Source organism: Haliaeetus albicilla, chromosome 7, assembly GCF_947461875.1.
Source record: "Haliaeetus albicilla chromosome 7, bHalAlb1.1, whole genome shotgun sequence".
Lineage (NCBI taxonomy): Eukaryota > Metazoa > Chordata > Aves > Accipitriformes > Accipitridae > Haliaeetus > Haliaeetus albicilla.
This window is the reverse complement of record NC_091489.1, coordinates 8,032,993-8,050,771: the sequence shown is the minus strand read 5'-3', so window position 1 is coordinate 8,050,771 and position 17,779 is coordinate 8,032,993. Positions and strand designations below refer to the sequence as shown.

The 17,779-nt window shown below is 43.7% G+C and overlaps 1 protein-coding gene across 3 annotated transcripts in view; it reads right to left on the bottom strand.

The window, feature by feature from the left end:
• The window catches only part of PDE10A (phosphodiesterase 10A), a 193,835-nt gene extending 176,793 nt beyond the window's left edge, over window positions 1–17,042 (bottom strand). The window contains exons 1-2 of one of the 3 annotated variants that reach the window (XM_069786883.1): window positions 17,027–17,042; window positions 15,960–16,272 (exon numbers count right to left, since the gene is read on the bottom strand). In XM_069786883.1, coding sequence (XP_069642984.1) covers window positions 15,960–16,023 — 64 coding nt within the window. In that variant the 5' untranslated portion in view covers window positions 16,024–16,272; window positions 17,027–17,042. Of the gene's footprint in view, window positions 1–11,995; window positions 12,054–15,959; window positions 16,992–17,026 lie in introns of those variants that run through there. The other 2 variants (XM_069786881.1, XM_069786882.1) reach the window with 2 other exon arrangements.
• Window positions 17,043–17,779: the final 737 nt, after the last annotated feature.

Below are 17,779 nucleotides of genomic sequence, written 5' to 3'. Positions count from 1 at the left end.
ACCACTTGTAGACGTTTTCTTCAGCAAGATTTATGCAGAGTTAAGCGTATAAAAACCCAACCATTGAGTCTTCTGTCCTACAGCATACAGCAAAAACAACTGTCTGTCTAGTTACCATTCTTTTCCTATCAAGGCTGCCACAAGGTTCAGCCAGTGTCTTACAAACTTCCTTGAGATCACAGGCTATAAAACAGCACACGGAATTACCCATAACACAAATAATTACCATTACTTTTAATAATAAAGTGCCATCAGAGCACCATTATCACCAAGAACAAGGGGAACCTTTGCAAGTAGTCTTTTTGCTGCCATATCTGCACACACAAGTAACTGACAAAGTGCCTAAAAAGTTCTACAGAACATCACTGCAACAATATCACACAGGTCTCACTGAATTCTGAAAACACCTGTGCAATCAAAGTGTCTGTACACAGGAGGAACTTTTTTGCTTTCTTTTTTTTTTTTAACTGGTTGTATGCTTTCCCACCCCCTGTACTACCATTGCCTTAAATACAGCAAAAATCAGCTGAAGTTACTAAGCACCAAAGCTGTTCTCTACTCCGCTGCTATGATCCCCACTGAAATTAAGGATAAACAAGAATAACTAAGGGAAGACTCTTTGTTTTGGAGTGTTCTTGAAGATTTTCTAGTCACAAATTTGTTACATATAATTATTCACTCTACAAATTATCACTAGGGTAAATCTCTGCGTGTTGTATTCTAACAGCTGTGACCAGATAAAAACATTTGGACATCCCAAGCATTCAGACCAACGACTTGTATAACTTGGAGCTCATGTTCTTCCATATATTGCCATAACTTTCTTTTTCTCAAGTCCACACAGAGGAAGCCATGTCAAAAAATTAGCAAGGACAGTCATCGTTTTCCAGAGGCCACAAAAATAATATTCAGAAGTAGCGACTGAACATTTCTGTTCTGAATCTTTGACAAAAATGCACAGCATTTCTGCAAGTGATGAAATGCAACATGTTTCTACTTCAGATGAAATGAGTTTTTAGACAAAATAGTGAAAATAGTGTATAATACATCAAAGTGATCTGTCTTAAATATATTCTGTTGCAGCAGACAGAATCAAGGTGATACTGTTTCAACTTAATGCATTTTAGTTTCCAATACAGACTGAGAAGAAACAATGCATCTTCATCAGAAAATACATTCCTGACAGCAGTAATACACAGTAGATAAATATTTAACCTATTTGAAGAATTTATCTATCAAGTCCATCCAGCTTTATGCATCTAGCCCCTCTTGGTGAATCAATTACGTTGATTCCCTGTTCTAACATAGTCTGCAGAGGAAGAGACTAGGGATTTTGTTGAAATCAGATTTGGCTGTGCCATATTTCAGAAAATTTTGTAAAAATACTCTTCATTAATAAAAAACTTCCAACACTGCTTTGAGGACTGATGTCAGGAAATCGGATTCATAAAGCATGAACAATCCATTACAACAAAAAGATCAAATGATAGGAGTAAATATCATGGCAACTGAAATCAATGACAAATCTTGCATTAAATGGAGCAGAGCTGCAATTTTGTTCTGCTTCCAGAAAACACAAATGCATTACATCAGTTGAGATGCACTTCCCATCACGATGACTTGATTGCAGAGTCCCTTGGTAAATTGCACTTGAGAAGGAATAAGCTACTGAAAACATCATTGACCTCTCCCCCAGAAGCTATGTATCTCTGCCTTGTGCATAAAACATTAAGAATTTTAGGAATCCAAAGAAATTAGAGCCATCATTAACAGAACCTCAATGCTACCGAGAGAACTAATAAAGATGCAACAACAACAAAAGCCCAACAAATCTTTAGAAGGTCAAAAGAAACAAGATATGCAATTGTCTTACTGGCTTTTCAGCTACAAAATTTGCCCCTACAAATATATTTTGACCTTACAACTAACTGCAATGAAATTTGACCAAACAATACATGTATCAGGGGAGTTCATGAAAACCAGCAGCTAGGAAGACCGCAGAGACATGAACGAGTGGCCGCCAGAAGAGAACAGGGTGGTGTGTTCTGCCCACCTCATGAGGTAGCAGAGGTTCCAGGCAGCACGAAGGCTAGACAGAAAGAAATGGGTGGAGGAAGCAAAGAGAAAAGAAAAAGCTGCAGGAAGATCCAGACTTCAGGTTTAATGTCCACTGAATTGCTTGGGGTTTAGAGGTTATTGGTCTTTGTCTAACTTAATTTGAATTGCTCTGTCACAGGTGCAGAGTTGAGCAGATTCCCAGTGTTTTAGCAGAAAAAAACATGCAAAAGTAGCTGAAAATATGAAGACATATAAAATAGGAGAGCAGCACTTTGGGTGGTACCCAAATTACGCATTGCTCCAAAAAAAGAAAGCATTACGGCAGTAAGATGACAGCATTTGTATTACAGTGTTTTACCAAAATAATTCATAAATACATAGCTTTTTTTTTTTCCAGAACGGCATTATTACCAAACAAGTGTGGGATAGAATAAAACTGCTAAAAACTAAACAAATAAATCCCAAGCCTGAATTCAAAAGGTTCACTGGTACGTGTATCAGCTGATCAGTCGATAAAACTGAAGGACTAAAACTTCACAAGCAGATTTTGACAGCCAAACAATATAAAAGACACCAGTAAGTAAAGGACCACATATAACCTCCAGCAGTACAAGATATGAAGTCACCGTTATCCATGCTTCTGCATGTAAATGACAGGTTGCATACTGAATAGCAACATAGGAAGGTATCAGTAACCACCACTTAGACTGAAGATACATTACTTTACAGTCACTGGATGATTTTAAATATGCTTATCTATTTCTCCTTATTTTCACCCTTTACTGATACTCCTCCCACAAAACAATAGTTATTTTGAAGTTCCAAGACTCTGATGTAGTTTCACAAAGATTTCCCAGCTGATGCAAAGATGCAGGTTTGAGTTATGAAAACATCTACAAAAACCACCCCATTACCGAACAGCAGTTCTCCCTCAGTATAGCTTAATACTTCACCCTTTAAGCAACAGCACTGACTGCAGCACAATCAGCCGTGGCCAGACTGTACCAGTAAATACATAGGAGGAGGAAACTATGTTCTGAAACTCAGAGCAAATTCATATTAAGAGATGAAGTGAAACAGCTGCAAATTCCAATGCCCAAGATCAATAAATGAGGCAGAAAATGTTAAGTGCCCAGGAAACTATGAATTGCAAATACAGTCTAGAAGCATCTGAAGGTTATCTTCTCTTCCGTCTTCTCTTTCATCTTCCCCCCCTCCCCAGTCTTATTGATGCTGGTGAGGTAAACTTATCTTTATTTTTCTTACCGTTTCTCAATTAATATGATGCTATTTGCTAAAACAGTAATTCTTTCCTCACTGAAAATGTATCTTAGAAAAGTGGCAGCAGCAGAAGTAGGTCTAATCAAAACTAATCATTACCTCACTTCATGGTTTTAATACAAGCACATTTAAACTGGTTTCACTGTTGGCCCTGAAGAGAACGATGCACCATTATGTTTTTCATTCAAAGCTCCTAGATCCCCGGTGTCTGGGAGCTGTTTACAGAAAAAGATAAACACAACAACAAATCAAGGCACAGGAAGCTATAGCAACAGTCTCCTTCAATTATTAAAACAATGTTGTCTGGCAGAGGGATCCCCAGATTAGAAGCCAGGTCCTGAAGTCTCATTGTGGCTCTGCCATTTTTCTACTTTGTAGCCACTCAACTAATTTGAAATGGTTTCCCCAACTGCTTGGGAAGATGACAGAGGTGTCCATGTTGTCTAAGTTTTAGACAATCACCTGGTTTAGAAAACTTCCAGGTTTGTTGTGAGAACTGGTCTGTGCTCACCCAGCACTTGTAGGAGGGTAGAGGAGGTGGGTATCATTATTTCAGGTTATCTCCAGTCATTGACATACACAAAACTAGAGAATATTCTTGTACTTCTGTCCAATCCCCCTTGCATTCTTCAGTAATATGCAAGTGAAAAGAGTCCATTACTGCCCCATAGTAGAAAAAAAAATTATTTCATGCCTACAAAACTTTCACGCAACCACCACCAGCATAAAAGCCCATAATACAACTAGCAATTCCACACTCTGTGGAAGGTCTTCACTATAGCACTATAGAATTAGGAAGAATCAGATTTTGCTAAGAAAAAAAAAAAGACAAGACCGAGTAACCCTTCCTATCATCAATATCATACACATTCTGGGCTGGGTAAAGTACCGGGTGAGTGAAGCGATAAAGTCCTGTGGGGAAGAGAAACAAACACCAAAACAAAAAACACTGGGCATGCATCTAGAGACCTTCATAAAGCTGACTTCCAAGATGGCAAAATCTATGTTACGTAAACCATGCTATTTCCCCATCTCTGAAGGACATTTCCACCTTAAATAACACGTTTTAAACATGCACTTCTGACTTATTTTCAGAAGTTTATGAACCCTTTAAGGCATGCATCTTCTCCCTTTTTAATCCTGGTCTGTTTTAATTGAGAGCAGCTCTTCAATCTAGATCACCATGGGGCCACATGAATGTGCCTGCACAAGGCAGGAGTACACATGTATAAGAAAGAGCAGCCTTAAGGAGGAAGAACTAGGCCATTTCTTTAAACGGGAGGGTTAGTTTATGTGCACTTCAAGTGACCATGAAACTATGGCGTAACTGTATCAAGCACAGCCAAGCTGACCTAAGATGAGCTGCTGATGAAAGAGGTTATCCTCTCATCAGCTCCCAGCCACATGCTGACGAGGCTTGTCTTCCCATCAGCACTGGCGATCCTCTCGCTCCACAGTGAACTTATTTAGGAATTTAACCAGCAGAAAACTTACCCTACACCAGAGCGAGTCAACAGGCACCTACCAACTATCTCAGCTCCCTGAAACAGCTTGCTTTGGAGTCAGACATGTTCCAGCATTAACAGACAGAAAGGGGAACGAAGCAAGTAGGCGTAACAGTTTATGTCCTCATTGCTCCTAACAGCCTCTTGCAACCTGCTTCTAGAGGTTACCAGCACATGAGCACACAACCCAACGTCACTTTTGCAGTTCTTCATCAATCACAGCAGCCTACAGCTCAATAGACTAGCAGACCATCACCTATGCACGTATCACAGGTTAGGAAGCCAGAGAGTGTGCTTGAGCCTGTCTTCTGCTACCTCTGCTGAGCTGGTAGTGACTTCGCACAGAGAAGCATGGGTTAGGTATCTCAGCTGCCACTAGTAGACCTGCCAGAGCTCATCTCTGAGAGGTCTAAAACCTACCAAAATTGTAAGAGTTTAAGCCAATATAGAAGTCTTTAGACAGCCTTTCAAATCAGTTTGGCAACTCAGTTTTAAGTTCCAAAGTGAATTCAGCACAGGACATTTCTATATTTACACAAAGCTTAAGTCTTACCAATTTATGCTCTAGCAAAAGAATTTCAATATTCCAATATTGCTCAATATACTGTGTAACTGTTCTCAAGTCCTCTTTTCAATTTTTTTTATATACATATATATCTATATATACATATCTATCAGACTTCAACTTCCTTACCATTCCTCTCTTCAGCTCCATACATACCAAAAGACTTGTTGTCAAACAAGGAAAACAAAACCCTCCTTTTACAAGTGCTTGGGAAAAAGTGTTTCTTGGCACAGCAGAACGGCTAGTTGCTTTGATTCAAACACAAGTTGTTAAAACAAGATGTTGCAAAGTGCTAAGAGAGTAGTTCAACATATTTAAAAAAAAAAGGCACACAGATGAATGAACAAAAACAAACAAAAAATTAGCCTTGCAGTCAAATCAGAATGTAACAACAGCAACATCATCAGTTAAACAAGAATCAAGGCTTGTCATGGACAGGTAAGAAGTCACCATAGGCAAAGTAACCAGCCACAGTGATGTTAGCTATACTCACAACATATCCATGGCTAGAGCCATCCACGGCAATTCACGTTAAGAGACAGAGAAGGGGCATGCGCTCTACATGTAGCCAGATTTATGCTTTAATAAACTGTTAGAAAAAACATGAACAAGGTAGATAAGTTATTAAATTACAAATAAAGCTTTCAAAAAAAAAAAAAAGAAAGAAAGAAAGAAAAACACACAAGGTAGAACAGGAAAACTTTCAGAGTGACCTAGTAAAATAATGGTAAAAGGAATGGCCAGCTGGCATACACAAGTGATTGGCCAACTGCTATTTGACGATTGGTGAAGATAACATTAAGCTACAAAAAGTGAAGAAATAAATTAAAAGGTTATCTGTAAGTACATTTATAAAGTACATGAGATTCACCAGGCACCATTTATGTTGTTACTAAAAAGAGGGGGGAAAAAAAATTATAGTTAAGCAGAAAGAAAGCATTTGTGACATGAAAAAGAAAAATAACCTTCACACTTAAAAACTCCATAATCTTACATTTCAGTGAAATGTTATACTTCAGTGAAAAGTTTTCTTCAAAATTTGATGATTTGCTGGGAGATATTTACATATCAAGCCTTTCATCTACCCCAAAAGAAACCTCCCAGAGTTTATAAATAGCTTTCCCTATAAGGATGAACACTTTATTCTGCTGTAATTGCATTCCTTTCAGCAATAAAAATGTTAAACTTCTCTTACCATTCCAATCTTCTCCTTCTTCTATTTCTGATTTCCACCCCTTCAATAGTATTGCCATAGATGGACAAGCCTCCATCATTTTTCGTTAACATAAGATATGCGCTATCACCACACACTCTTCATTCATCCTTGTCAACTGACAAAATTTGTGTCTTCTCATTCCCCCTAAGAACACTTATTTACGCATTTTAGCCACAACTTTTAAGAAGCCTTCCAAAGAAGCGAGTTGAGGGAACAAAGACAGACAAGCTAAATAATTGCACTGAGTCAGGCAGCAAGCCATGTCCTCCAGCGATGGTCCCTTATTCACTGGGCACATCTTTCATTCAGGACTTTGTAGAACCTGTGGTTCATTCACTAGGAGAGCACTTGGTCTGCAGAAACAGGGTCTGCCCTAGTGCCACCACCAGTATAAAGATTCCTCTGCTGGTCCATACAGCTATGTCCCTATACAAGTAAATAAAACAGCCCAGAGCCTCTTCTCTAGCCACAAAGTAAAAGGGCATGACAAAGCTTGTGTCCGCAAAGCTAAACTTTTCTCCTTACACAAGGTCAGGAGAGACAAGTACCATTCCCGCTGCCTTTTGGGAACCGTTCCCAACACACATACAGGCAGTTAGGCATCGGTCTAAACTGGACCAAGGAGCACACTAAAAATTAAGTAGAACTGACAGGGCTAGAGCTTGAGCCCACATTCTCTCTGTGCTTAGTTCAAAAGTATAAGTGCCGCATATAGCTCCAACGAAAGTCCAAAAAAGGTCTGAAAGAAACGGGCAATCTACAAGCACATTCCTACCCATGAACAGCCTACGAAAGCTCCTGCAACATGCCAGATGATCCTGTTCTCTCTACCACTGCAAGAGCTAAGCCAGAAGCTGCAAGGGGAATGCACTGTTCTATAAACATTGGAGACTACAGGTCACCCATACTCTGACCTCTTGAAAGCACTTCTCAAAAGGACACCTCTAATCCCAAGACTCTCTTACATTCTTAATCATGAAGTGAAGGCCACAGAACTACATTTAAGACTCAAGATTCATGAAAAAGCAGCTTCTCAAAAGTAATTGTCTCAGGAGTCTTCACTGGTGAAAACTGAAGCCTGGAGAAGACAGGAACAGTGAGACACATCCACACTAAAGCAATTTGCTCACAAGCATGAGACGCAGGAGCCTGGCAGGATGAAACCTGAGCATACTGGCTAAGGCAGTGCCCGTTTTGAGAACAGATGAGTTCAGCTTCCTGTTACATCAAACAGTAACTTTCATCAGTCCTACGTCTGTTAAAAAAAAAAGCAACAAAAAAAAATCTCTACTGACATCATACTTAGCGCTGGGCAGACAGTGGCAGATTAGGAAATACAATGAGTCACTGCAAATACAGAACACATAGCAAGAGTTTTCAAACCGCCATGCAAAATTTAGTCTTACCACCAAAAAAAAAAAAAAAAGGACACTACAGCTGAAGTGAACTATATCAGAAGAAGAGTAACAGCAGCATAGTGCCTTCACACAACCACAGCAGTTGGGGAAAATAAGGACATTGTAAAAAGGACAGGGCAAGACACAGGCCCACTGCAGGAAGAAACAAAATCAACACAATTCAGCAATCAAGAAGGAAACATCAGCTAAAATAAGCTGACGGGTGGACAAGGAGGAAATAATATTAAGCCAAAAATACAGATACAACTGAAAGAAAGAGAAAGCCATGCAAAGAAAGCACAGCCGACAGAGCTATGTTCCAAGAAAGAATTCACTCTGGAGAAGTTGCCAGGGTATCTGTATATGCATGAAAGAAAACCAAAATATAAAAACAAAAAAATAGTGTAAGTAAAAGAATGAGTTATCATAAACTTAACTACTATGTGTTAGGAGAAAAAAAAAAAATCATTAGTGAAATACTAAGACACATTAAAAAAAAAAAATTAAGAATAAGTCAAAGAGCATTAGAAGATAGAGTAGTAGCCTCACCTGGTTTGGAAGCAAATAAAATAAGACACTACAGAAGAAATACAATGGGGAAATAAAAATTAGGCAGTGAGGAAAACTACAAAATGAACAGGATGCACAAGTAGTCACCATAATTCACACTAAGCATCTTACTCTCTGAACCAGCAGAACACCCCAATGTTGCAGAAATGCTACTAAAATACCTAGGGCAAAGAAAGTGGCACCTTCCTTGTCAGTTAGGAAATTTTCCCACAGGGTGAAGCAATGTAAACAGTATTAGCGAGGTGAACATGGCAATACTTGTCAGCAGCTAGAAATATCTGCTATTTTGGGTACATATGGATCAGAAGGATTAGAGATGCGAGGTTTCGGTACAAAGGTGTTGGAACTTCGGATGCTAAAGTCTTCTTTCCTTTAGTAACTATTTGTGGCTTGATATTAGGGGATTTCTTTTTGATGCAAGTGGAAGGACAAGAGGAAGGAAGAATGTTGGAATTATTAACAGCTGAATAAACTTTGTTAAGAGAAGTACAGCTCAGCTGCACCGGGGTTTGTTGATAATGCAGAAACAAGGAATCAGATCAGTAAGTGCTAATGAAAGCATTAAATCTTCACAGTTTCCAGACAGAAGGTGGATTAACTGATCTCAGATCCTGACAATCTCTTCTTTGGGTCCTAACATCAAAGATGGTGAGATTACTATTGCTGCTTCTATGTTGAGGGGTTTTTTTATTATTTTAATTAGAAACCTCTAAAACAAGTATGAGCTCTCTAAAGGCAGTGAGTAACAGCCAAAAGCCTTCTCTTTTGGTATCCTTTAGCCAGAACTACTTTGGAAAGCCTTCAAGTGATACAGAGACCCCACTTCTAGTCCTACTGAGCCATAAGATTTGGCATCACTTAATGATGTAACATTTTATGGTTAAAAATCTCACTCACCTAGACTAAAACTTGCTATCAATGTATTTTTCAAAAGACTAAGAAATTTGGAAACACAGTATTTTTTTCTTCTTAAAGCCACCTGGAAGGAGCTGGGAATTAAGAAACTTCCTGTGGTGATAAATCACTGGGAAGAAGATATATAAAAAGAACTCTGAAATAAAGGAGCTCCTTGTAAATATGTAAATTATACACTTTTTTGAACTAATTCATACTCTTGCCAAGCTTTTTTTTCCTAAGAACATAATTAGCATACTTCTAAGTTGAAATAAAGCATTCTCAGTGTGCACTAACAGTAAAGATTAATTCATCAATTTACCATAAAAAATTTAGAACTTGTTAGCCAGATTGTCCTTCTCCCCTGCAAAAACAAACACATCATGAGCATTGTGGAATTTTCACTTGTTAATGAAGTCACAATTGCAAGTCTGTTACCTGCCTTTTGAACTGTCTCATTTGAGTGTGCAAACACATCAATACGTTGTCTGGCACAGCAGAAGCCAAAGTCTTCTACAAACATCAGCCAGGCTTGCTCCTCCCACACTAATTATGACAGTTTGACAAGAAGTGATGATGAAATCAACAGAAATATGCTGCTTTCTCACAAGCTTTTAAAAAGGCGACAAGGCGGGGTAAGGGAAGCCCACCTCCCAGGATGAAAATCCTGTTTCCTCACCTTGAAACAAATTAGAGAGAAAAAATAGCATCATTTAATAGAAGAGGTCAAAGCTGCGGCTTGGTTCAACACAGTTACCACGTTCAACCACATCAACTTGTCACATCCCACCAGGTAAGGGAGGCCGAGCTATGAGAGCCTTCGGATGGCGAAGGAACAAAGCACTGCAAGGAGCTGTCAATCAGTAGGTGGCACTCTTCAAACTCGGACAGGGCGAAGCCAAGTACCAGCACAAGTGAGGACACATCACATAGCAAAGTCTGGATCTTTAGCAGAAATATCAGCAAGAAATATTGAACATATTATTAACCATAACTGACACCCACGGGGAATGCAACAGCTTCATTTCAATAACGTATACAGCAATCCTTGTACATAATCTCTGAAGTTTCTAAGAATTATAATTTTTGAGTGCTATAAATATTTTGGATGAACACTACTGTATACTAGTGTACTAAAAGGAGTATCTTCAGAAATTATCCATTACATCCACAGAATACTTTGAGTGCAGCCTTGTAGCTAATTATGTAGATGTACGCCAAACTCGTGACTGATAATTTTTTTTTTTTTTAACATAATAAAACATAGCATAATTATTTAGGTTTTGCCACAGCTATTCTTCAAAGCTGGGAAGTAAATTTGTTACAATAAATGGAATAGATTTGGAACAATATATGAATTGTTATTTCTGTGATATTTAGTGGTGAAGATGTCGCCCACACACCAAAAGATTCAATTGTTTTTAGGGTTCAAATCAATACAAGATACAACAAAAATGAAAACATTGCTCCATAAAACAGGTGTCAAAGTTTCCATTCCTGCAAATATTGTTTCTTCATTTAACAATTAAAGACTTTTTTTGTATTTTAAATACAGATTGAAATCAACACACTTTACTGCTCATTTGATAAAACAGCAAAGGAAGAGCAGATTTAGTAACAAAGTTTGAGTACAGGTACTTGTAATTGAAACAGCCAGCAGAGGGAGTATAAAAACAAAATTAAAAAAGACATCCCTTTTTCTTTTTATATATATTGGGGTTTTTTTTTTTTACTTATGATCTTAGCTTTCTTTTAAAATATGATAATAATGCCCAAAGTGCAAAAACTAGAATATTGTAAAAAGCATTGAACTTTAAAGTATTAAACATAATGACTTGAAACTAAAATACTTTTTAAAGTAATATTAAAAAAATTAGCTCACATTAGCCTCAAATTGAAATACAATTTTAATCACAGACAAGGTTAACATCGACCAACAAGCTGTATAAGCCATTTCCAAGTTATAAATACACACACACACAGAAAGAGACTCTCATTCTTATTTTCCAAATCTAAAACTAAGTTCATGATATGAGAATATTGAGAGAATGTTAGGTATAATCTATTTGTATTAGAACACAGCACGAAATCTTAAAACTGAACAAAAGGTACTGTTGTACAGATCTGTACTTAAAAGCAAGTAAGCCAAGTATGTGCCCTGGATCATTAGTGGAAATGAGCGTTTGTTTACATGACTCTTTCAAAATCAAGTCGCTAAGTCAAGTCATGCATATGCTGAAATAAAAACTCATCTTTACACTTTCAGGTTTTCACCATGTCCAGCTGATGAGTACGGCTTAAACACAAGCAAAAGGAAGGACACAAACAGGGTGACTGGAGCCACCAGCCTTGTGTTAGCATCTTAAATGAGCTGCCATCCTTGTCGCACAAGGGACAGAAAGAAACCATCTCCCAACTCACCTACACTATCCCACCGTGCATAATCACACCTTCCACAGCCCGTTTTACACAAGGAGCAAGCTTACTGAGTTAACAGTGAAGGCATTACCTCCCTTCTCAACACATATGAGCGCTAGGTACCCCCAAGCCATCAGGCAAACACTGGCAGCAGAGCTGAGGAGCCAAAGGGACAGAGGATTAGTTATTTCAAATGTAAACTGCATGCTTTATAGACAACCATTTGTAAAAATACCTGGCTCCGACAAAAAAGCCCTCCTTCGCTGTTAACTGCTTGTGCCCGCATGGTTTCCATTCCCTTTCCACGCTATTCCTTGCTGTCTGCCCTATGTATTGCTCCGTTATCCCTCTAAATAGAATGCCAGTGCTTCAGACCAGGATACATGGTGTTCCTATACATTAATGCAAAATATGGTATTATGAAACACCAGTCCTGACAGGAGCCACTGAATGACATCGCTTATCATAACTATACACCGCTTTAGTGACAATTTTGCTTTCAATTAATGCGGAGCCAGAATCCCTGGGGTGAAAACCAGAGACAATTCTGTTTTCTACATCAGCATATAAATTTTAAGGATGATTTAATTGTAAAACCAAACCTTGTCCACCTTTACACATGGGATTCATTGTTGAAGATCAGCATTTGGCTTACAAAACCTTGACTGCGAGTAATGAATACACAGACCAGGAAAAAAAAAAAAAAAAAAAAGAGTCAAGCCAAGATTAACTTTCCCATTAGCGCAGGTAACAGGAATACTTTTAATTTTATTTAAACCTTAATTGCTATTTTCTTCCACAACTACAGCTCTTACTACATCTACTCTTTCTTAGAGTACTACTCAGTCGGAAAGTCTTAGCATCTGGCACATGAAAGCGCAGGATAAACTTGCTGCATCACAAAAAAGAAAAAAAAAAAGAAAAAAAAGTGCTAGATAAAAGGTAACTCTGTATAAAATATCAATATAATACCCTGACAAGCAGAAAGCCCCCATAGTGTGAAATACTCATACCTGCGAGTAGACTCACGGGACACAGATGAAATATGCTACACATGTGCAGCTTGAGAGACCTTGAATGTAGAAGGAACATGGGATGCTCCCCTGAAGGCAAGACATTTCCCAGAAACCTGGAATACCTGGCGGCTTGCAGTACCCTAAATATGGCAGAACTCCACTGGAGAATTGATCCAGGATGTTAAGCTACTAAGGTCCTCAAAACACTATGTTATGCACCAAGTTACAGATTTTAAACAGTTAAGAAAAACAACACGCACCACACAAAGTTCACAGAAGCTTCTGCAGTCCAGTGCTTTATTAGGGATCTTAAAAACAAAAATAGCCAGATATGGCACAGAGTATTGCAGAACCTAAAGTTTTAAGAACATCAAGAACCTTCTAACAAAATCCTGACTGGAGAGCATGCAAGTCGAAACAGAAAGAAGAATTAATCTCTAGCGATTTCATTGTTTTCCAGTCTTGAGGATTCTGTTAAGTCACTTTTAAATCTCCCTTCCAAAAGGGCTCATCTCAGTTCTCTTCCCTCCAGAACTCCTGTTTCCCTGTAAAAGTATTTAGGCTTTTCTGTCTTTAAAGTCAGTGTATACATGCATACACATATGATTTAGAACCTAAAACACAATTCAGGAAACAAAACCTATGAGATACAGCACATAATCTTCATTGTTCTACATTATCTCGTCCACTTCAAAACAGTAATAGCCTTCCGGCTGCACCCTAACCAGGACTGTGCGCAGTACTCCAAACAGTTGAACAAGTGCTTTTTGCAGCAACTGCACTAGAACGGAACAGTTTCTTGTTTGACTTCCCTCCACTCCTTTTTTCAGCCTGGTTTCCTAAGGAAATCAGACTTATGCAATCACTGGGGGAGGGAGGGAAGTGTACGCATATGTATATATGCACGCACGTGGATGTCCATCCGTCTGACCTCACTAATACCTTTTGAGCCCATTGGCCAGTTTCAATCACGTTCAAAAGAGGAGCAGAGATATTAGACATTTAGGTTCTTGAAAGTTTCATGAGAGCAGGCTGCAGAGCACAGAAAAGTGTCTCCACAGAGAGAAAGGCTGCATGTCTTCTTAGACGTCAGTTAACTCACAGGGGAAAGAACCATTCCGCTCCTTTCCTGCCTGCAGGAAAATCTTCCTTCAGAGGTCACAATCAGTCAAAGACGACGAGGTTTCTTGTGTTCAAATGTTCATAAAATAACTTAAGTTTAATTCACCACTGCTTTTAAAATGGTGTTTTGAACAGGGCTGTTTTCTGTGTCATCATTTTCTTGGTCTAGTATAGGAGAGAATTGCCCTACATGACACACATTCCCTGACTCGGTCCCTTGCTCCCAAGACCGCTTATTTTAAAACATTAGTTGTACCATATGCACGACAGCATTCTACCCCTCTCAAACGCAGAGAAAACAAAAACTGGAAGAGCTTAGTATTCCCTCCGGGCCGCAAAACTAAACAAGCATGTGGCTCTGTAACATAATTAACTATTGAATAAAGTTTCAAAAAGACAATGCAGCAAATACATAGTCATCCTTATTCACCTCTAGCACAGAGCAGAACCAAGTATTACCACACTTGCAGGCTATCGTGCTAAAGACAGCTGTAAGGCAATAAGACAAATAATGAGGTTTCAGCCGACATCTCTATAGTTCTTCTCACATTCCCCCAAAATACATACACGTGTGAATGACGTACTATTCACCTGTACCCAAAAAGCCACCTAATAGAAGTATACTAACGGATTAAAATGCAAGTTCAGGGACACTTTAAGGCATAAATCTATGATTTAAGAAGTTGTCACAAAAAGAAAAGAAAAAACCCCAAACAAAAGAACAAATAACCACAGCCGACTGAAGTCGCCCTAAGCATCAAAACACTAGGCGAGCGAAAAAAAAAGTTTCTGATAAAAAAAAAAAAAAAAAGATGTATTTCAGCTCACACACGCTCCGCTTGGAAATTCCTTAATCCGGCGACCAAGCTGAACCCCAGCACGTTCCCGGCGGGGCGCCAGCGCCGAGGGACGGCTGCCGGCCCGGCACGGGCAGCCCGACCCCGGCCGCTTTCAGCCCCGAGCCCCGGCCGCTCCGGGGACAACGAAGCCCCCCGAGGGGAGTGGGACGGACACCCCCCACCCCACCCGGCGGTGAAACGCCTCGGAGAGGGGAGGGCGGCAGCGGCAGGCTCGGGGCGAGACTCCCCACGAACGGCGCGTTTCTGCCGTGAGACCCGCCCCCCCCCCCCCTTCCTCACGACCCGGGGCCCCCCGCTACCGCCGGGCGGGGAGGGCACCCGCCGAGCCCCGCACCGAGAGGCCGAGGGGCTGGTGTCGGCCCACTCCCGCCTCCCCCTGGGCCCTGGGCCCGCGTTCGGGCTCGGCGGGAGCCGGCGAGGGCTGGCGGCGGAGCGCCCTCCGCGTCCCCTCCGTTGCGGCCGCCAGCCCCCCGCAGCAAGGAGCACATGTTTCCTCGCCGGTTTTCTCGCCCGCCTCGCAACGAGCCACGGCCAGGGGAAGGAGAAACACGGGCTCCGCACGCCCGCCGCAGATCTGACGGGGGATGCCGAAAGAAGCGATACGTTTCGCCCATCCTCCGCCGCCGCTTTTCTGTCAGCCGCCGATACCGTAACGCTTCCTTACCGCTACTTCAAGTAAGTAGGGGGGAAAGTCTCCATCCCCCCTACGTACCGTTCCCGTGCAAATTGAGCATGCACCAAGTAAGAAGGCTGACACGTATGTAGGCAGAGCTGTCCGAGCCCGAAACGACGCCGAAATCCCCGAGGCGCGAACAGCCAGCTCCCACAAAGAGCACTCGGCCACGTTGAGCATCCCCTTTGTCCGTGCATCCTCGGCACACACCCGGCCGCTCCTCCATGCGTCCACGCGCGCCCCACGTCTGCGGCCCCTTTGTGTCTTCGCCTCCCACCCCCCCGCACAAAGAAATGCCCTCTTCCTCAAGGCATGCACCCAGCCTCGGACACAGCCCCCGAGCCACGCGCGACCCGCCGCCGGGCACAGCGCTCCGGTACCTACTTGTGTTCAAGAAACAGTCCGTAAACCTCCTAAAGCAGCTTGCAGAATTAGATCCATCTTCCATGTCTGGCCCTAGGAGCAGGGGAGACGAGAAGGAGAAGAAGGCGCCTCTCTGCCGCTGCCGCTGCTGCCGCCTAGGAGTCCTGCTCCCGCCGGGGCCGTCGCCTCCTCGGATCCCGTCGCCGCGGGCTGCTGCTGCTGCTGCTGCTGCAGCACCGAGGGAATTGCTGGACCACGGGCGAGAGGCGGCTGGGGAGAGGAGCCGGGAGTGGTGCTGCCGGGGGCCGCCGGCTGCGGAACGGAGCAGCAAGCCCTGGATGGAGGAAGAACAGAAGAGTCTCCTCCTGCCGCTGCCGCCTGGATGGGCGATCAAGTGAGCTGCTGCTGCTGCTGCCGCTGCTCCGCCAACATCTCTTCCTCCTCCTCCTCCTCCTCCTGCCGCTCTCGCTGCCTCTCCTCCTCCTTCCCTCCCTTGGAGACTCGTGAGGTTAAAGGAAGACGAGGAGGGGAAACGAGGAGGCGGCGGCAAGAAGTAAAAAGAAGATGGAGAAGCGGAGGAAAAAGAGGGGACTGGAGCGAGGAAAGGAGCCGCTGCCGCTCCGGGGACGATGCTGGCGGAGGCGGCGGAGGAGGCTGTCCCTGCAGCGCGGCTCCTGCTGCTGCCGGTGGCGGTTGTTAGGAGGAGAGAGGGGGAGCTGCAGGCAGCCGAGCCGCCTCCAGGAGCGGGGGGAGGAGGAGGAGACCCGCCGCTGCCTCCACCTCCGCCGCTCTGGCCATGGGAGTGGAGCGGGAGGCTGCCGGAGCCGGGCTTTTCCCCGGGCGCTGCAGCCAGGGGGGCCGAGGGGCGGGATAAGATCGGCTCCTCCGGGTTGGACATGCTTCCGCTCTTCCCTCCCTTTCGCGGCAGTTTAAGGCAGGACGTCTCGGAGAGACACCGGAGGGAAGCGAAAGGGGAAGCCGAAAACGGACGGACCCAGGCCGGGGGACAGCCGCCGCGGGGTCCCGCGTTCCCTCCGGCAGCCCCCCCCGGGCAGTATTTCCTCCGCACCCCGGCTCCCCGCCCTCACCGAGTCCTCACATTTCCGTTCCCCCTTTAGGCCGGAGGGGACGGGGCGCTACCGGCGCCGAGCGGCTCCGAGCCCCTTTTAAAGTCCGCTTTTCCTCATGCTCCCACCTCGCCTTCAAAGCCGGGAACCGGCAGCCGCCGGCATTTTCTCCGAGCGAGGCGAACGCTGCCCCGTCCGCGCCCGCTCGCCTGCCGAAGAGGCGGACAGAACCGCCGCAGTGCCGCTTCCCGCCCCAGCCCCGGCCGCCGGAGAACGCCCACTGGCGGAGCCAGCGCTCCCAGGCCGCCTCCCTTCCTCTCGTTACCGGGCGCGCACGCAGGAGCCGCGGCACCGCGCTTACCTAAAGGCAACGCAGGGAGAGACGCCGCGACAAGACCCTCCCTGTGCGGCCTCCTTGGTTTAAACACAGATTTCTCAGCCACCGGCACCAAGAGGCAGACGCCCTGCGGCGCCCGGGAGGAAGAGGCCGGCGAGCTGCCCCTCCGTTTCTGCGGGGCGCCGACCCCCCCCTTCCCATACGGAGGTGCACGGCCCCTCCACACAATTTGCTTCAGCCCCCCCCCCCCCGCTGTCCCGTGCGTGTGTCCCCCTCCCCCGCAGCCTCTGCTTGGCACGCCTGCAGCCGCCTTCCCCTCAGCCCCAGCCCCTCTAAGCCGTCCGGCTCCCCGAGGGGCGACCGCAGACCCGAGGCCTCAGGTGCGGCGCGGCTCCGGGGCCGCCACCGGCCTTCCTCCACAGGCACGGCCGCCGCCC